Source organism: Labrus mixtus, chromosome 9 (genome assembly GCF_963584025.1).
Source record: "Labrus mixtus chromosome 9, fLabMix1.1, whole genome shotgun sequence".
Classification (NCBI taxonomy): domain Eukaryota; kingdom Metazoa; phylum Chordata; class Actinopteri; order Labriformes; family Labridae; genus Labrus; species Labrus mixtus.
Genome location: NC_083620.1, coordinates 6,644,144 through 6,665,001, shown reverse-complemented (window position 1 = coordinate 6,665,001; position 20,858 = coordinate 6,644,144). Strand labels below are relative to the sequence as shown.

The 20,858-nt window shown below is 42.0% G+C and overlaps 1 protein-coding gene across 5 annotated transcripts in view; it reads left to right on the top strand.

The window, feature by feature from the left end:
• Nucleotides 1–20,858, top strand: part of myo18ab (myosin XVIIIA b) — a 111,461-nt gene that overhangs the window by 59,069 nt on the left and 31,534 nt on the right. For all 5 annotated transcript variants that reach the window (XM_061045594.1, XM_061045593.1, XM_061045592.1 and 2 more), the window contains 11 exons: nt 888–953; nt 5,963–6,091; nt 11,004–11,147; nt 11,448–11,537; nt 12,211–12,330; nt 15,040–15,151; nt 16,982–17,109; nt 17,888–18,042; nt 18,507–18,630; nt 19,809–19,916; nt 20,189–20,281. In XM_061045594.1, the coding sequence (XP_060901577.1) occupies nt 888–953; nt 5,963–6,091; nt 11,004–11,147; nt 11,448–11,537; nt 12,211–12,330; nt 15,040–15,151; nt 16,982–17,109; nt 17,888–18,042; nt 18,507–18,630; nt 19,809–19,916; nt 20,189–20,281 (1,269 nt within the window). The remainder of the gene's footprint in view (nt 1–887; nt 954–5,962; nt 6,092–11,003; nt 11,148–11,447; nt 11,538–12,210; nt 12,331–15,039; nt 15,152–16,981; nt 17,110–17,887; nt 18,043–18,506; nt 18,631–19,808; nt 19,917–20,188; nt 20,282–20,858) is intronic.

The following is a 20,858-nucleotide window of genomic DNA, read 5'->3' as shown; positions in this document are numbered from 1 at the left end:
ACGAGTCAGAGAAAGTTTTTCCTCAGATAAATCTGGGACTAACAAGAGACCGAAGAAATGAGAAAAGAGAGAAGCAAGCAGCAGAGTTCAAAACACTTCTGTTCCAGAGTGAAGATCACAATCTGCATGCCACCATGGTGTGAAGACTCTCGTGTGTAGATACATTTCTACTTTATTTTAGTTTTAATTCATTGGTTGCCAGCAAGAAGAAGCCCTGGAGAAATCATCACACACTTAAACAGGGGCATCATGTGAGCTAAAAGTCTGGGGGGGCTAAGTAAGTTAGAGTGGGGTCAAGGGGTTCTTCTCGGAAAAAATGGGAAGATTTATGCTATTTTCTGTAGATCATTTTATAATCAAAGGCAAAATGGGTGTTATTTCTGGATCAGTCTGAAAATATGAGGAACCCTCAGGTTAGTCATGCAAAATGAGTCCCATCCTAAGTGCTATCAGATCTCTTCCATACATAATATCTTATTTATCATTACATATATATTAGAGTGTCCCCCTGTAAAGAGCTAAAAACACATCACAATGTTTAAGAAAAATAATCAAGTTTGTTAATCTTCTGTTGTCAAACCTGGAAAGACCTCTGAGCCCTGATCTGCAGACATACTGCAGTGTGCAGTTTGTCTTCAAAAGGTCGAGTCGACAGAATAGATGAAACTTGACAGAAAAAGACCTGAGATGCGTTTCTGTCCGTCTACAGTAGTTCTGTCCTCTGATGTCCCCCGAGGCGGATCAGAGAGAGCTGTGTGTGTGTGTGTTTTTGTGTTAGCCGGTGCTGAGAGGGGTATGCTGCTTGTTGCTGCGAACAGAAACCAGGAACAGACGCTGATGGTTTCTGTTAAATCTGTCCGCTGACGTCTTTGTTGTGATGTTTGCAGGCGGTGGAGGAGCTGCTGGAGTCGCTGGAGCTGGAGAAGAGCAGTCACTACATGGGGCTGAGCCGGGTGAGTCGAGTAACACGTGCACATTTTAACATCTCTATATACATGCAAGCACTGCAACCATTAGGGATGTTCCTAGCAACCAATCACTCTCCACTAAAGGGAAATTTAAATTCAAACCAGTCGACTAGTCTAAAGGGAAGAAAACGCTCAGAAAACCGTCACAGTTGAACACAATTTATTTGACCTGGCTAAAATCATATTACATGTTTTCTATCTAAACATTGCACAAAATGTAAGGAAATTTGTGTTTGGTAGATTATTTATTGTAACTATGCTTATTGCCAATAAGCCTGTTTAATTCCCTTTTAAATGGGGCCACATTTGTAAGGATCATGCCTTTGTGGGATGAGCAGCAGAGCTGAGTATGTGGGTTGCATCCATGAAAAACTTGCCAAATAGTCTCTGCCAATGCCAAACAGCTTTTTCTGCTGTTGACTCAACAAGGCTAACGTCCACATGTCTGCTACTCTTTGCTTTAGTCTAGTGGTTGTTTGCCCGTTTACCTGAGCTGCTCCAATGAGAAGCCATCTGTCCACAGTGCTGGTTTACATCCAGGCAGTAGAGCTACAACCCCGCCTAGTGGCAGGTGGCTGCTTTACATCTTTGACACAACATTTAACCAGCATTGTGGGCCTATGTAAACAAAAAAAAATATTATATATAATACCTCACTTCCATCTACCATCTCTTCAGTCATTATTAACGCTGCTAGCTAGTTAGTTAGTGTTGCGATCTTTGTCTTCACCTTCTTCTTCTTCTGATGCTGCTTATTCTTCTTTGTCTTCCCTCCGTTTTGTAGCAGGTAGAAACCAACGTTAAGAACCACTACTGCCCCCAATATGAACCAATTATTTACACGGCATTACCGTATGCCTATTTTTAGACAGTTAACGTCAACACCTGGATATTGCGACAGCCTAAATTTGAATCCAACATCTCAGAATGGACTTGTTTATATTAGTGTATCTATTATTTTGAAGTACGACATCTTTCCATGTTTCTGTACTTCTGCGCCTTTCTGTATGATGCTTTTTGCTGCCACTGCCAACTCCTCTCCAAAACTAGTTCATGCAGTAATAGCTATGTATACTGAGATGTATTTATTTTCTGCAAAACTGTAAACTACATTCACATTTCCCAAAACAGAACACATTTCTAATCTTAAACCTCATCTGTAGAAATGTTCTAAAATTGTTTTTGGTCTCCTTAAATTTTCTAAGAACTATTCTCTGTGATCACCTATTCTTTTACAACTTACCCTCTCTTGGACTGAGTATCCACAATGTGACTTTGCCCAGTGCCATGTCACTCCCTCAAAGACCCCCAAGAAGTATCCCCCCCCCCCCCCCCCCCACATGTATTCCAGAAAACATAATTTTCAGAATTCTTTTGACATTTTCACTTAGAGGCAGTGTCCAGTTCATCTCAGGAAACCATGAAGACCCTCATAAACACTCCATACTTCACATCACATCACGCTTAAGCTTGTCTCTCCGCTTGGGCAGCGTGTTGAGTCCAGACGTTTCTGACAGCCGTGTCTTTTGTGTCACCGTCAAGGAGAGACCTGCCTTTAAGTCCTGACGTCCTTTCACACACTGACACTCTCAATTTAACGGATAATTAGAAACGTTTTCCATTCTCCTCGCCTACCTCTCTGCCAAAGTCGCTGCTGTTTTGTTCCTCACATTCTCGTTTTCACCTTCATTAGTCCTGCCGTGTGTTGTTTTTAATCTCTCTCTCTCTCTTTATGTGGAGGAGGAGCTGATCCTCGTGGCTCTCTGTATCTGTGACCCTAACCGAGTCAGACGCTGCCAGACTCCGACTCTTTGAGATAAAAAAAAAAAAAACAGCTAATCAGAAGGAAAAAGACAGGCTGATGGTTTTGTTAATTAGATCTGTGAATGTCTGTGGAATAAAGAACAGTCAGGGCCTTGAGCTGTCAATTAGAGAGGTTCCTTGGCAGATATTGCAGAGAGTTTAACCTTGCCTTCGTGTTACTTTTCCCGAGTTCACATAAAGTTTCAAATCAGAACTTTTGCTTCTTCTTTTACTGGCAGACTCGAGACACACACACACACACACACACACACACACACACACACACACACACACACACACACACACACACACACACACAGACACACACAGACACACACACACACGTCCAACCGACCCACACAGGACGGCAAAGTGCCACCAGCCCACACAGCGGGCCACTTACTCCTCTAATTACACTGTCTACCTCCTGCAGTGTGGGAATCGGTCTGAATTATGAATAAATGAGCTCCTTTAAAGTGGAAAATAGCATAATACTCTAGCTTTATATTACCTGTGCATCAGTCACATCTGCTCACAATAACAGTCATATTTAAGGTGGGCGTACCTGCAAAGGGATGCTAGGCATTTAAACCTACTTACTAATTCTGTCTTCACTTTATAATATTGGTTTATTTTTTAAAAGCAAAAAAGGAGAATGGCTACAATACTAAATAAAAAAGCGTAAGAAGCAGATGAAGCAACAGAGTCTGCTTTATATCAATGCTATGTGTAGTGTAACAGAATCGCAATGTCAACAAAATAACAGAGAAGAATACTGGAGAACAGAAAACATAATGCAGCAGTTTAATAACTCCACTCTCAGGATATAAACGTCACTCCCTCTCCTATTGGCTTGAGGTAAATTCTCCGTATAATATCCTGCTGCGTTCTCACATCAGCTCACTCGGACTTGCTGCGCTAAAAATAGTAGGAGGCTGGCAGGAGAAACTCCGGGTGCAGTCCGAGTGAAAAATGATGCTGTTTGCCTTCACACATACAGCTGCTCCTGGAAATATCAGGAGTCTTTCAGGAATTTTCTGCAAGTGTGAAAGCCCTAATAGTGACAAAAGCTGCACCAAATCCATTTCAACACAAATTGGTGCCAAATGACGTCATCAGTGTGGGGGTATGTTGCCTTCAACAGAAGGAAATGGAGGCTTGTGGTCTATATTTATATAGTTTAAGACCAAGTCGCAACACCAAGAATGCACCAGCAGTTTAACTTATCCTGCTTTTTGCAAGTTATACTCACAATGCAGTACATCTTACTTTGGTTAAAGGATTAATTATCATTCAAATTTAAAGTGTCACTAATGACACATAAGGCAGGGACTGTGCAGGTGGCTGTGTCTTCTCCACCTCCCTGCCAAACTGCCCCTGAGCTTCTCTGCCAGCTCGTCTGTGGCTCTCTGCCTGAATCATTAAAGCTGGCCCTCCCTGACAAACGGCTCTCCACGGAGCTCAGCAGCTCATGTTAGCCAGATGTGTTATCTCCTCCCAGGCTGCTTCGACATCATCGGCCCTCAGCAGCTTCTCCCAGTGGAGGACGATTTATTTCAGGGGCTGAGTCCATTTAGATCGAGAGAAAAGAAGGGGGGAGAAAAGAAGGGGGAAAAAAAGAATGTGAAACAAAAATTGGTAACATTTTGAATCCAGTGTCCTTGGGCACGACACTGAACCCTAAATTGCTCTCGCTGGCATCGCTGGCAGCATGTGAATGTGTCTGGATGGGAATAGTTTCCTGTGCATAAGGGTCTGAATGTGTGAGTGATTGGGGGATGTGACATGTAGTGTAAAAAGACCTGGACAGAAGACAAGAAAGGAACTTTATAAGTACAGTCCTATTACCGTTTAGCAATCTTTGAAATCCTTGCTGCTCAGTTTGAAATCCTTTTGTTCTGGACAAAAATCCAGAGTCCTTCAGTGGATACATGGATGTCCTTTGAGGTAAAGAATTTCTGCAAAAACTGAAATGTTCATGTGAGTTTAAACTCAAAGTACATATCAGGTTTAATAAATATCAACTTGTACAGACAACATCGTTTTACAGGCACAAGGTCAACAGCACATTAGCATAATTTTTTTATCATGCCCAGAATTTCTCCATTTCTACAGTTTTTAAAAATTGCAGAGTTTGGATCAATCCTTTCCTATGAAGGACAAAGCGTCACTCAAACGCCGCTTAATGAATCAACTTCCACAAAGAGCTTCCAGCTAATTCAGGCTGAGGAACAGAGCAATGTCTCCTCTCAGACACAAATTATCCAGAAGGAGTAAGCGACATTATGATGTGGGCTTTTAAAGGGGTCAGTGTCAGCCTGTCTCAACGCTTTATAGTCCAAATGAAAATGTGCGCTCATTGGCATTCAGGAAGAAGCACTACTGATGGCCCAATCATCAGAAAAGGACATGAAAGACAGAGAAATCTGTATGGGCGAGCAAAAAAGTAATCAGGACCAATAAAATCAGACCCTTTTTTTCCATGGGAAGGAGCTACAATGAGTATTGTTGAATTCATTTCATGCATCGTTTCTAACACTAATATGTGTCCCTAGTCTGCCGAAAAATCCCCTCTTAATGAATAAAAGTCCATCCTCTCTGTCTTTTTTTTGCCTGCTCCGCATTTCAGAAAATGTGTGCTCAAACAGGCCGGTTGGAGAAATTCCCTTTGTGACATCACAAAGGGCAGTAACCCCTCCCCCAGGTGGGTGACACTCCCACAGCTAGGTGTTTGTTCTGCCCTCTGAGTCTGCCTTCTCACCGTAAACAATAGGGCATGGAGCGAGAAAGCCTGAGCCACCCAAGCATCTTCCAGAGAGGGGGCGTGGTCAGACACAGCTCATTTACATTTAAAGGTACAGACACAGAAACAGCCTGTTCTGAGCAGGGCTGAAATAGAGGGGTTTATGGACATGATCAAATACAGGATAAGACTGGATCTTTGGCAAGAAACTTCACAGACATGTTTTAAGGACCTCTGAGACTTATTTAAACTTTTTTTTGTACATATTTCAGTAAAATAACAACAATAACAAATAACCTATATGGCTAGTAACTGGCAGGCAGCTGGCAGGTGGAAGACCTCTGGCTGGGAGGGGAAATTTGTGGTGGCTTTATCTGTACATGGCCACGTGTCTCTTCCTTAAATAAAAGTTTAGTATGAATCACTAACTTTCTCTCTCCTGCTGCAGGTGTTCTTCAGAGCTGGGACTCTCTCCAGGCTGGAGGAGCAGCGGGACGTTCAGACCAGGAGGAACATCTCTCTGTTCCAGGCCGCCTGCAGAGGATACCTGGCCCGACAGGCCTTCAAGAAGAGGAAGGTGAGCCTGTCACACACACGGGAAGGGTTCACTTATGTCATTCATCCTGAGTTAATGTGTTTTCTAAAGACCATCAGGGTATTTCAGCTTTATTGGCCGCTTCACAGAGAGATGAAAGCAGATCAGACCCTGAGAGAAACATTTACACTGAAGCCAAATTAACTTTTTGGATGATTCACCCGAGTCGCCCTTGTTGAGGATTTTGTCTTTGCTGTATTTTACTGTCCGTGTGTGTGCGTGTGCTGTGTTGTTGTTGGGAGATACAATGCCTCTATTTGTGTCTGACTCTTGAAGATGCCTGCAGGGATCCGTTGACTTTCTCTGTGGGTTCCTTTGCAGAAGTTTTGAAGTTGTTTGTGGAAGTTTTCTAATTTGAACACACACTTCATTTGCTGCACTGTTTTAAAGTGTGTGTTAGTGTGCGTTTGTGAAGAGATTAAACTTTTGGATCCTCGTCCGCCTTTCATTAGCATTTCACTTTATTTTTTCCCTTCCCTCACCGAGCTCCATCCTGCCAACTAAGATTACTTTTCAAGGACATTTAGGTTTCACTTGTCCGCTTCCTCTGAAAGACTCGGTTTGAGCTTCATCTCTCGGGGTAAAAAGTAATCTCATCTAATTGATGCAGTTTGGAATTATGTCCATTTTGTTGTGGCCGTCATTAGCAACCAGTCGCTAATGAGCGTTTTGTTGGGATTATTTTGGAGTCTTAGATTCGGACCAGAGAGCAGGAAAACACTCACACTTGATGTTATTTTAATGCACCTCTGCAGGTCTTGTCCTGGTTTTTGGGGGGTTTACTCAATGAGTTTTCAGGTCCTGCATTACTTGTTATGTTTTTTTTTTTTTTTGTTTTGTTTTTTTTTGGGGGGGGGGGGTGTGCACATAGAAAGAGTGAGAGTGGAGAAATGTTGGAAGGGGAGATTTAACTCTCTTTTATTTGTCACAGTTGGTGATGAAGGATTACAAACAGAGGGAATCTTTATCCATAACAAAAAAATATCAAATATTGGTTGCCTTGGAATCTCAATTGACACAAGTGTCACTATGGTTAGATTTTTAATTGAATCATATCAAAGTTTAAAATCCTGGTATCGTGACAATCTTTGCACAGAGTGTACAATAAACTCAGAGAGACCTTAAACAATAGGAGAAGAAAGAAAATACTTTGAACTCATCACAAACTGGGTTTTATTTCATGAAGATTGCACTTCTTACTATAACAGACATCTTATAGACATGCTAAATAAGAAGGGAACAGTCTCTGCATCTTTATTCATGAAACTCTATTTCTCTCACGGTGACTACGAAGATGGAAGCCTGACAGGCAGATGTTGGTTTGTTCTGTTAAGGTGTGTTAATTAAATATTCTGTAAGCAGTCGGTCTATAGTTAGTTAACAAATAGTTCAGAATCTACCAAAACATCTGCAAAAAACCTCTGGACTTCTGCAACATCTGGATTTCTCTCCCGAAACTAGTTCCTTGCTCTGACTCTGTTTTTATTGACACAACACAAAATCAATCCGTTTGTTCCTCCATGAAGTCTGCTTCCTGCTCAGGGGAGCATCCCCTCATTTCCTCCCAACTCCTCCCCCACCTGCCTCCCTGCCCGGGTGGTGGGGGGGGGGGGGAGATCGGTGTTCAAAGAGCTCTGTAGAACAAGTGAGAAGGAGTAGGAGGAGGAGAGAGGAAGAAACCGAGAGAGAGTGAGGCTCACAGAGGAGGAGAAGACAAACAGAAGAGATCCGCTGAAGGCTTTGAAGCCGAGCAGTCTGTCTCTGTCTCTTTGACATTCAGGGGGAACAGCGCACAGAGAGAGGAGGATCATGGGGGATTCCTCCGCCAGACAACCAACACTGAGCCTAATTAAATAGTTGCCTAAAGACAGAAGTCCCCCCCCCCCCCCTGCCCCACCTCATTCCCCCCACCAGGGAGCAGGTGTGCTCAGACTCACTCAGCTGCTCAGTTTGTGTGTGTACATCCAAGCCTCTGTAGCGGCATCCATGGAGTCAGGTGTGAAGGACAGGTAGAGGACACCTTATACACAGTTACACTTTTACTCCACAGTGTTGTTCTGTATGAAAGGGGCCGAGGTGAAAGCTGGGAGGTGTGTGTGTGGGGGGGTGGGGGGTGGCTACTTTCCTTTTTGTCCACAGGCAGCAAAGGTAGACACAGCTGAGCTGAGGTGTGTGTGTGTGTGTGTGTGTGTGTGTGTGTGTGTGTGTGTGTGTGTGTGTGTGTGTGTGTGTGTGTGTGTGTGTGTGTGTGTGTGTGTGTGTGTGTGTGTGTGTGTGTGTGTGTGTGTGTGTGTGTGTGTGTGTGTGTGTGTGTGTGTGTGTGTGTGTGTGTGTGTGTGTGTGTGTTGGCGTTTCTGTGTGTGTTGGCGTTTCTGCAGGACAGGATGGTGTTGTGTGTGCGTTCAGGAGATAGCAGTGCTGTTGTTTTCACATTTTGAATTGGTTTCTGTTCTGTTAGTTCAAGTAGTGACGTCCACAAGCCTGACTGTGTGCAGGAAAACACTCTGTGTGGAGAGCAGAAGAGGGGCCGAATGCAATTTACCGTAATACAATTTAGAACCCATAGATGGCCATCTAACAACGTTTTATCTTCAAACTGAAGTCTGTAAGCAGATATCACCATGCAAGAGCAGCTAAAAATCTGCCTTTAAAAGTCAACTCCCTTCTCCCTTCTCAAGTTGAACTGTGAACAATGCAGTGCATGGAAAAAGAAGTCTTGGCAAGAAGTTGTTTATCCTTAACCGCAGGCTACTCCAGAGTAACCAAAGGTTGGCCATCTTTCGTCAGACAATAGCCAATGGCTTCCAAGATCACCCATTATTTGCACCAACTCTAGTTTCAGCCTTAGTTTGCACTTCGTGGCTCCCACAATGCAGCATGCTCTGAACAATCAAACACTGCATAAGAAGAAAAATATAAAAACATAACTGCAGTATTTATTGGCCAGGACTTTGATATCAGAAGTGTTCTGGTTCCCATTTGCTGTCTGAATATGATCGGAAAACAGTCTGTTTGGAAAGCAAAAGAGGAGGATTCAATCCTGGAAACCCATCAGCACTAATCTGATGATTTGGCTTATATAAATGTCTTAAACATACATTTGCATAAAAGCATGGCCAATGATAACCTCCGAGACGTTTCTCAACTCCACTCTTGCCTCTAGTTGCAGTCAGACTGTAACAATGTTGGCGCCTGGAAAAGAAGTCTTGGGTTGAAGTTGTTTTTTGCTGATCACTTGGCTTCACCCGGGGCCCCCCTAAAGATGCCCATCACCCCCAGAGGATACACCATCGTTGGATGATAGCTGATATGTTCGGAGATTGGCAGTGTGCAAACATACGAGCTCAGCTTCTTCTTCTCAGCTCAGAGTCTTATGGCAGAATCTCTTTGTAAAAAGGTCTGTGTGTGTTATTACGTTTCTTCTATCATTCACGCTAACTGATCACAGTCTGCCACCTTCAAGTAAAGGGGTAGAGGAGAAAGCTGATGTCTTGTCTGACTGATAAGCAGGTTTCTAAAGCGTTAATCGATCTGGACTAAGACTTCAGACTGAGAGAGCAAAAGCAGATCGATGTGCATCTTCATACTCAACGTATTACCCATTTTCTTAATTAATACAGCAGATATAAAGGAGCCACGCTTCCATTATAAGAGCTCAGTGAGACATCTGATAACTACCCTGCTGCACGTAAACACAGATTTACAGTAACCATGTTACCACAGTGCATGTAAACAAACACATTCTCCGATTACCTGAGTTACCTGGCTGTGCAGGTGAACGGTGACGATGGATGGAGCTGTGTGCTCAAGCTGAATTTAAAGATCGGACAGAAACTTCAATAGAACATTCAAAAGAGTGAGTAAACATCAACTTAATGTAGTATAAAGTAAAAATAAATCAGAGTTTGAGGAAAGTGAATAAACAACGTTGTTAGGTTTGAGAATTGTGCTTCCAAATTGGTCACCAAAGCGTCTCCCAAAGTGAAACACCGAACGACGTTAGAAAAAGAACCTGCTGGTTTGTTCTTATTACCTGTATATAAGTACAACAATCTTTGTCATCTCTTAAGCCTTCTAAAGCTTCTTTCTTCACATTTTTTTTCGCTAAAAAACTTATAATTTACTTATTTAATTTACTTACTTATAATATCCGATAGCATGATTTAAAATCTTCTTCTGCTTCTGATTCCTGAAGATGCATCGCCCTGCAGAAGGCAGAGTTCAGTTTAATCAGTCTAATATGAGATGAAAGCCTTCCTTGATTTACTCCTCCTGCTGAGTGGAGGCTCGAACGTGGAGTGTTTTCTTGTCCGGGGGGGGGGGGGGGGTGTGGGAACCAGACGTAAAGTGTTCAGATGAAGACTCCAGGGAAATAGTCTGGATCTGAGTCTCTCCACCTGCTGATCCTTCCTTTCATCCAGCCACACTCACCTTTTCCCACCTTCAGTCATCTCCACAGACTTTTCAAGAAGTCACTCGATTAGTGGTCGAGTTTTCAGGTGTCTCAATCTGAATCTTTCTCTGTCTGTTAATTCAAGGAATTCCTTCTCCCACAACTTGAAAATAAAAAGTGTTCTGGAAGAAAACAAAAAGATCATCTTGCAAATAGAGATTCACTTGATCCGATTATGATACATATGTTCAGATACCGATACTGATACCGATATTTTTATTATCATAACTAATAGTGTTATCGTTGTTGTTGGTAGTATGTGTGAGGCTACACAAAGCTGCAGTAAACCCAGAATTGCATTGCATTGTTCTGGCTTCACATACAAACAGGAAGCTGCAAAAACTGTCAGGTTTTTCAAATTAAATGTAAGAACTGTAAGATATAGTCCACGTGTAGCTACAGTTCTAAAAATGCTGTTTGTGTCTTCTCTGTGTGTGACAGATCCAGGATCTTGCCATCCGCTGCATCCAGAAGAACATAAAGAAGAACCGCGGCGTCAAAGGCTGGCCGTGGTGGAAGCTGTTCACCACCGTCAGACCTCTGATCGAGGTGCAGCTCACTGAGGAGCAGATCCGTGGCAAGGACGTGAGTCTACACACTCATATAGACACACTCAGACACACAGATTTGCACTGTACTGAGATGCTGAAATGCTGAAAATGTTGTCGGCTTTGATGCGTCTCTTTCCTCCGACATCTTTTTCTTTTAATTTGATTTTAGAAGTGTAACTCATTTTCACCTTTTCCCTGACAATGTGACTCTCTTTTCACTCAAGAAACTTGACTTGGAACAACTAGAACACCTATTTAAATGGTGTTTAATTTAAACCTCTATATCCTGTATCAGGAAAAATAAGACCCTTGTTCCTTCTCTTTTGTTATTCAGGAAGAGATCCAGATGCTGAAGCAGAAACTTGACAAGGTGGAGAAAGAGCGGAACGAGCTGAGACTGAACACCGATCGACTTGAGAGTCGGGTAAGCTTAAAGAAACAGATTTGAGCCATTCCTCTGAATCTACCATTTAAAAAATCTGGACAAAAAGAGAATATTTAGTCAAAAGGGTTAGACACATGAGAAGGAAGAATTCAAATTTGCTCACATGACTTGACATTAGCTGAATAGATTTATCTAAAATCCTGTTGTGAATCAGAAGACAGTCTGAATGTAGTCCTGGCTGTGATAACACACCTGAGCATCAGAGCGGACCGATCCGCGTCCTCTTACAGGTGTCCGATAAAGAGGTGTGTCACTTCGATCACATATTTCTGCAGAAGAAGAGTTCCGTATCCTCTTGTGCAGCCGCTCTGCTCGTCCAAACAGAAATAAGAGAATTAAGACGTAGACCTGAATGATGGTGGAACAAATAGATTTTACAGGTGAGCTGAGGAAACAAGAGGCTGTGTGTGTGTGTGTGTGTGTGTGTGTGTGTGTGTGTAGCGATGAGAGCTGTGGAGGAAAACAGAGAGAAGCACAAACAGAAGAGTTTGGGATTTATTTTCCTAAATAACTTTGGTTTTATAAGTTGCTGTCATTTCCCTGATGCGACTTAAAGGAACAATATTAAACAAATCTCAATTCTCAATTCTTGATCTGTGTGTGTGGCTGTGTGTAAATGTGTGTTTGTACTCATGGTTGTGTGTTGCATCAGATCTCAGAGCTGTCGTCGGAGCTGTCCGATGAGAGAAACACCGGGGAGTCGGCCTCCCAGCTGCTGGAGACGGAAACCTCTGAGAGACTCCGCCTGGAGAAGGATATGAAGGATCTTCAGGTAGAGACACACACACTGACACACTCTGACAAAGACAATACAGCTTTTTCTTTAAGATGAGAGAGCCTGGATGCCCTTTTACAGCGTTGTTCTATTCAGGAAAATAAAACTGAAAGTAGCTTTGTGTGATGGCAAATGGAGACAAATAAGAGTTTATTGTCCAATTAGCCCCTTAGCTGTGAAGTCATAAAGTTTCCCTATCACGCACACACATCTTCAGTCTTCACATGAAAGTTTAAAGCTACGACGTGTCAGACGATGCAGTTAAAAGGCTCCTAATTTAAATATAAATATAACAAAAGCACATCAGCTTAAATTATTAAGAAGAAGAAGCCTGTTAGCGAGCCGGCTTCCTCCTCCAGTTTGTTTCAATATTTCAAAGGAAGTATAAATGTGGTAAAAGGTCTTCTACTAAACTTGGATAACTGAAAGGTTTTCTTATTTATATTTATATATCACATATATAATAGTGATAATAACCTTTATTTATAGAGCACTGTTTTCAAATCAGAGATACAAAGTACTTTTCAAAGGCAGCCAAATAAAATATGCAGGTCATCAGATTATCTGCAAACACAAAGACTGAGAAATTGTAATTCTTTGTAAAAGAAACAACATTCTGCATTAAGGGTTGAGGTAGGAAAAATCAGTAGTATGTTCTAGACATTGCTGATTTCTCAAGACAAGACAATTTACCTGTAAATTTGAAGAAGAATAACCTTAGACCAGAAAGAAACACAGTGAAATGTATCCGTCTGTTAAAGGGGAGCAAAGGTGACAACCAAAGGAATCTTATCACAGACTTTGTGTCAAACCCGAGGTGGCAGAAGCTCAGGCTGTAAGGACTTAGGCTGTGAATTTGAAGGTCGTTGGTCCCGATGCAGACCAAGTCTGGAAAAAGGTCTATGACGCGGCGAGCACGGTCCCTGCAAACATCGAGTCGTTTCATACTGATTGCGGTCAGAGTGTTCTGATTGCTCAACACGGCCCGAAGAAAGTACTTCCGGGCCCTGCAGCCAATCATTGCAGCCAATCATTGCAACGCGGTCGGCGCAGTGCGCGGCTGGGCGCTCAGATCCTCCGCGGACCATTCTCGTGCCGACCGCCATTGCGCAATATCTCCGCGCCGACTGCAAGAAGCATGAAACCTGATTTAATGAGTTGCAGTGTGCAGCACATGGCTAATTTAAAGTTATTTTTCCATGAAAACACTGGAAAGATTCGGAGTCTGGCTAGCAAGCCAGCCTTTCATTAAACATACTGTCTGATCATATTAACTGTTTGGTTGCCATAGGTAAAGATGATGAGAGAAATGTGTGCTAGCTTGAAGGTAACTTGATACAGATTTCTGGTTCATTATTATCTCAGGCAACACTAAAGTGACAGTGTCAACACGTAATAAGGCCAGAGGGAATATAAACTTAATGAAAACCAGCAGGAGCAAAACATCAGGTTCGTGGGAGCACGGGTTTTTCATGTTTCACTGAAGCTTTATCAAAAAGTAAGAACAGAACATAGATATCGACAAGCAAATGTGTTTTTCTTATTGTTTGCTTCTTTAGTCGGTCTGAATGCTAAAATTGTCTGTAAATTAACATTTTAAAGCTGATATTTAAAAAAAACATCTTCCCGGGGGTGCATGCCCCCGGACCCCACTAGGAGGTTTGGATCCATGTCACCTTTTTCATCCCTGATGAGTTTGCACCCCTGTTCTATATATGTTCAAACATAAACTCTTGAGTGAAACACTTGAATTACGTTCTGTAGTTTATTTCCATGTAAAGGTGCAGGTGTGTTTGTGCTCCGCAGCAGAAGAGCTGCCTGCTGGGCTGCAAACATCAACGTGTAAATGAGTTTCTCACCTGTAACAACAAACCCCGGTGTGCAGGTGTGAGGCCTTTCATGTGTTCCTCTGTTCTGCTGTGTTCATGCGGAAATGAGCAGAGGAGGGTTTGTTTTCTCCTGAGGCGGCCATTGTTTAAAAAGACATCTTTTGAAAAGATGGTTAAAGGTTTATGTTCTTTGCATGTGGAAACGAATCCACCATCTTTTTTTAGGATGTGGATTCATTGGACAAATGTTCTGTCTGTGTGTCTTCAGGAAATATAACAAATATAACAAACTAGTTGTTAAAGGAATACAAATAAAGACAGGTGATAAATGAAAGGGCAAAACTGGAATCAATGAGGAGAGAAAAATAATGAATCCAGATGCTTCCACGCAGGTGTGCTGCGAGGTGCAATTAAGCAATTAACATCAAATTATGTAATCAAACACTGAGCAGGCACCGCTGATCCTGATCCTGAATCATGACAGCATGAGGAAAATATTTCACCTTAGTTACCTCTTTACAGTTTGTTTAAATGATCACTTAAGAAGGTGCAGAGCTTTTTCTGTCTATAACATCCAATCTTTCTGCAAAAAATGCATTTGTACAATTTTCTCCTCACAACTAACAACAGTGATAATAAAAGCATTTATAATAATGATATACTGAGGGCCACAAGTGTCATATTTTGCAGCAGAGCTTCCCTTACCAAAAGTTACACCTGAAGACACTCAGTCAAAAGACACATCGACCACGAACCAAACGTTCCTTTGTGGTTCCCTACGACTTGTGTGTGTGTGTGTGTGTGTGAGATGATGTGCAAACTCATTAAAAACCCTGCCATCACAGAGACCTCTCCCTTCCTCTCATCTCCCTACCAGGCGAAATTCGACAGCACGGCGAAACAGATGGAGTCCATGGAGATGGAGGTGATGGAGGCCCGACTCATCCGGGCATCCGAGCTCAACGGAGAGATGGACGACGACGACACAGGTCTGACACACACACATACACACACACACACACACACACACACACACACACACACACACACACACACACACGGACATTATAACCAATCCAGGGACACTTTGCATATTTGTTATTGTCTTCTTAAACTGCTGAAGCTGCCGCACGCCCACACAGGTGTGAGGCTGATGAAATGTCTCCTCACGATTGTGTGTGGGCGTGTTCTGATCGGCCTGAGTGATGGATGTGTTGTTAAAGGTGTGGAGGAGGAGAAAATTAAGAACAGTGTACTCCATCACACTGATGTTTACACAAAACGTGCAACTGCAGTTGTGTTGAATTAAAACACACCGGCAGTTCTTTTGTTGTATTTCCACAGAACGATTCTCAAGACAAAACTCAACAGACTGATGATTTATTTCATCTGATGAGTTCAAAATGAAGACTTTTACAAACCTAAAAACATGAACTTGTTGGAAATGAATAATTTTAGAATAAGATTAAATGTATACTACAGATAAGGGTATTGTACACACTAAAGCCGGGCTCACACTGCAGGAGTTTTAAAATCCTTCCAGATTTTGATTTTGAGTAGCATCACACACATATTCAGATATTCTTCTCCATAATCTCAAACATGCTGACACTAACACGTGAAGATCTTTGCACATCACATTCTACAGGATTTACTTCAGATTAAAGTGCCTGGCGGAGGAACGCACCACCTCACGTGACCTCATGTAAACAATGGAGCCGGCGGTTAAATCAGGATTATGATGATTTGTGCAGAGAGGAAGAAACGTAAAAAAAAAAGAAGTAAAGAGGGTAAAGAATTGTCTGGGGAGACGCTGACAACACGGGTTGTGTATTCTTCAGTGAGAGCTGGAGGTGAGATTGTAACTGTCATATGCAGATGTCCGACACACCTGTGTGGGTATTTTAGAGAAAGATTGATTTTTGATATCAAGAGACATGGAGGCTTTGGATTATAAAAACAGGCACTCCATCCTCTTGTAGCCTTCATCATGGTCGCTTGATGAATTTGAAGTTCTAGTTTGTTCATAAAGTTGATCTTCATACTACAAGTGTTCATACTACGAGCTTTTTGACCTCTTTCACTCTCCATGCACCTTGGTAGTTGGTGAAGTTGTGCCAGAAAAATCCCTCTCTGTTTCTTTCATGAATCCTCCGACAGTCTCACAAAGTCTTCCTCAAACTTGTTTTTTTTTTTTTTTTTTCCACTTCCAGTGTGAACACAATCCCTCTCACACGCAGACGTTAGGGTAGTACTCACTCACTCCCGGGTTGTTAGAAAAGCCCAGAGTGAGCTCCTCAGAGGAGCTGCAGGAGGGGGAGAGGAGGGGGTTTGCAAGATCGATGCTTTGACAAAAGCGGTGAAAAATGCGATGTGAAGAAGTACATTAGAAATGGATCAGTTAAAAGTGAAAAATGAAGTGAGTGAGACGCCCCGCAGGCAGGCTGCCAGCTGTCTTTGTGTGGCCTGCACACAGTGTGAATGTACCATCGATTTCTCTAAGTGTCTTCATTCATGTTGCATAGGTGGGAACACATTCTCTTGTTTGTACTCTGGCAGAGCTTTGACTGAGGGGAAATAACACTTTTTATGTCAGGCTTGGAGCTTCACGTTGATGCATGTTTTTTTCTGAATCGTCAAAGCGGTTTTAATGGCAGAGAGTATCGGAACGGACGTACTAAAGTAAAGGAATCTGAAATAATGGAAATGATTAGAACTTTGCATATGTGACGATCTAAGACACAAACACACAAAGATACTTACAAAGGTTTCACAAAGTCAATGAGTGAGGCGGTGACTGTGATGTGCCGCTGTGACAGGAGGAGAATGGAGGCTGAAGTACGAACGAGCCATCAGAGAGATCGAGTTCACCAAGAAGAGGCTGCAGCAGGAGTTTGATGACAAGCTGGAGGTGGAGCAGCAGAACAAACGGCAGCTGGAGAGGAGGGTGAGCGGACACGCTGCAGACACTTTCACTGATACACACAACGCCCATTATGAATCTATTTCTCAGTCATTACTGTTCTCAGAACCCATCTGCAATAATCCTCCACCACCACCGTCTTATACACGAGGTGTGCTTCTTGGAGCGGAAGCCAATTTTTTAGTAATTTCAGGTGTAACATGCAGACAACTTCCAGACAATACTTCCTGTTCTGTGCGGTGTTTACATCTGAAACGTTGAAGCCGTCATTTCTCAATCATAGACTGTTTGTTGTGTTTCTGTTGACATATGGCTGACTCAGCTGTATGAGCCCCAAAAACAAACATTTCTTTGGATTTACTTCATTTAATGAGTCCTACGTTTGACAGATTAACATCATCGTGATGCAAATTTTTTAATTTTAAGAAAAGCTTTGTCATGATCGTCCTCAAGAGGAGAAGAAAATAACTTTTCAAATATTTGTTTGTTTGATAAAGATCAGGTCGGAAGCAGGAGGTCAAAAATGATTATTTAATTCTTAGCTTTTCACATGCACTGATCCTACTTTTTTAAGTTCTGATCCGATCTAGATACATTTAGTATACAGATAATGATCACATCATATCATCATTTGAAGTTTTGTTGTTGTTATTATGTGTAAGGCTAACATGGTTAGTTGCCCCATTGTTGCACATTTACAAAGACTGCCTGGACGTTTCTCAGCTTGTTAGAAGTTAAATTGATATAAATTACTGTATATTTTCACTCATTAAAAGAGTTCTGATTTGTATGTCTTGTGCAGATCAGCGACCTGCAGGCCGATAACGAGGAGTCTCAGAGAAACGTCCAGCAGCTGAAGAAGAAAACCCAACGACTGACGTCTGAGCTGCAGGACACCAAACTCCATCTGGAGGGCCAACAGAGCCGCAACCACGACCTGGAGAAGAAGCAGAGGAAGTCAGTAAAAAAGAAAAAAAACACAAACACACACACACACACTCTGTCTGTGGATGCACGTGACTTCACACACTTGCATTACTTGCATTGTGTGCTGTTCCTGTGCACTGTGCAAGGTCCAGTGGTGTTGCTGTAGTAACAAGAAGAACTGTAAAGAAAACGTGTTTTGTGCTCCAGATTGTTTATAGCATCATGCTGTGCAGACGAGTCTCCAGCTCATTTATTCTGCAGATAAACTTGTGTGTGTGTGTGTGTGCGCGTGCATGTGTGTCCTGCCCTGTGAATATGCATGCTGTAGTTAAAACAGTCTTGACATGAAGGATCTTCACACGTCTCAGCACATTTGAAGTCATTTGCTCTGTTCATGAACTTCCACACGACGATGTCTGCTGCTCTCAGTTGTTGTAGCTTCTTCGGAGTGTTGTGACGGTGTTAATCAGCGCAGTGTGTGTTCGTGCGTGCAGGTTTGACAGCGAGCTGAGTGCAGCGCAGGAGGAGGTGCAGAGGGAGAGGAGCCTGAGGGAGAAACTGGCCCGAGAGAAAGACATGCTGAGCGGGGACGCCTTCAGCCTCCGACAGCAGCTGGAGGTTTGTGTCTGTGTTCTACAGTTTGTGTCAAACACTTTAAGATGTTTTTATTGTTTCTGCATTATTGTTACAATATATAGACTAACTATAACTATGGTGATGGAAGGGGTTTCTTTTCAGTACTGTTCTTTTATATATCCATTTTTATTCCAGTATCAAATGTGATACAAAATATTTTCACTATCATCACTTGTTGGCCTTTTTCTTCTGATGTCAGGTTAAGGGCAGGTCGCTCAAAGGCTGTTAGAATGATGTAAGGGCGTGTTTCAGGTTTGAAAGTCTCAAAATGTTGGACAAATACCTGTTATTTTTACCACTTCTTGATTGGCCCACATCCTAAAACATAAATCGATTTTGGAAAGCTTCCTGACATTGGGCCATATTTCAAAACTTCACTCCACTTTCTAGCTTACATTACCGTTGCATGATATTAAAGGAGAGGTATTAATTCCTGGATAATGATGTCAGCAAGCTTTAATGAAGAATGTGTGCTGTATATCGGTTGGTAGTGGATGAGTATTAAAAACAGTATATCTGTGAAATCTCTCAATTCAGTCACAGGAGCTAACATTTAAATAATCACTTGCTAACATTAGATTTAGCTAAGTAGCCACGGCAACCATTTAATACACATTTTCAGTTAACAGTTTAAACATTTACCGCAGTACAAATGAAAATCCAGCTGCATCCAGACACATAAAAACATGACGGTCCAGAGCTGAAATACTCAAGAACAAAAGCACTTTAACTTTGAAAGAATTTTCTGACACTTAGTTACATTTTTGAATATAGTATAGTTCATGCAATGCGTTAAAGTTTGAGTGTATTAAGCTGTGGTTACATTGTGTGATTCAGCCAACAATGTACACACAAGCTGAATACACGTTTGTGTAAACTGCCTTCAAATCCCATAATTATTATTTTTATCAAAGATGGATAACATGCATAATCAAGTTCTGCACATTTGTTCTGTGTCGGTCCACGCAGCAGGAGTTTGTAATTACGAGGCCAGGTTGTGGACGTATTGTTCTGTGTGTGGGTTTGTGTTTGTACACCTTGTAGCTACCTGCTGATCTGGGTAAATACAGCCCCGCCTTCCCTCATCGTGCGTGTGCGTGTGTGTGTGTTTTTGTTCCACGCTCACACCGTCTCCTCCTCCTGTCTGCTCTCTCCTGCAGGACAAAGACCTGGAGGTGTGTGCGGTCAACCTGAAGGTGGACCAGCTGGAGGCCGAGCTGCAGGACCTCAACTCCCAGGAGTACAAGGATGAGGCGTCGCTGGCCAAGGTCTACTTCCTTTTTTTCTCTCTTCTATAATCCCTCTTAGGGTTTTATCAAATGTATTGCTGTGTCCTTTTTTTCCTGTGATACTGTAAAACTTGCAGGATGCTTTATGTTAGGGCTGCACTCAGTTTATAATACACACACAAACCAACTATGCAAAAAAACACCTTTCCCTCTGCCTGTTTAGAGGAATAAATCTTTCTGTATTAAATGCATTATGCTTAAACTCTGCACTTTTTTAATTTTGTTGCTACTTTTGTGCTATTTTTTTCCAGGTGAGGAAGCAGCTTAGGGACATTGAAGCCAAGGTGAAGGACCAGGAGGAGGAGCTGGACGAGCAGGCCGGCACCATCCAGATGTTGGAGCAGGTACAGACAAGGCACAGTGTTACACTCACAGGAAATGAATAACAACATTTAGGCCGCTTATTGGTCATTTAAGACAAAACTAAATTTATAGACAAAGTTCTTCAGTTTTTGTGTCACACTGATGAATTGTATTTCAAAGTTTACTCTCTTATTTTGTTCATTTAAATAAGGAGGAACACAAATCAATCTTTACAATAATCACCACATTCACAGCATCACCAGCACGTTCACACAGATGGGAGCTATAATTATTGACTACTGCAGAATAATCTTTAATGTCAGACATTAAGGTTTGACAGACGATACACACTTAAATTTAGACCTAAAACATGGATACACTCTTAAATTTAGACCTAAAACATGGATACACACTTAAATTTAGACCTAAAACATGGATACACTCTTAAATTTAGACCTAAAACATGGATACACTCTTAAATTTAGACCTAAAACATGGATACACTCTTAAATTTAGACCTAAAACATGGCCGTATTAGTGTTGACTTTATGATACACACACTGAACTGAAAATAGAGTGTGACTTAATTGTTATGTTTGAGCAGTTTGAGATGAAATC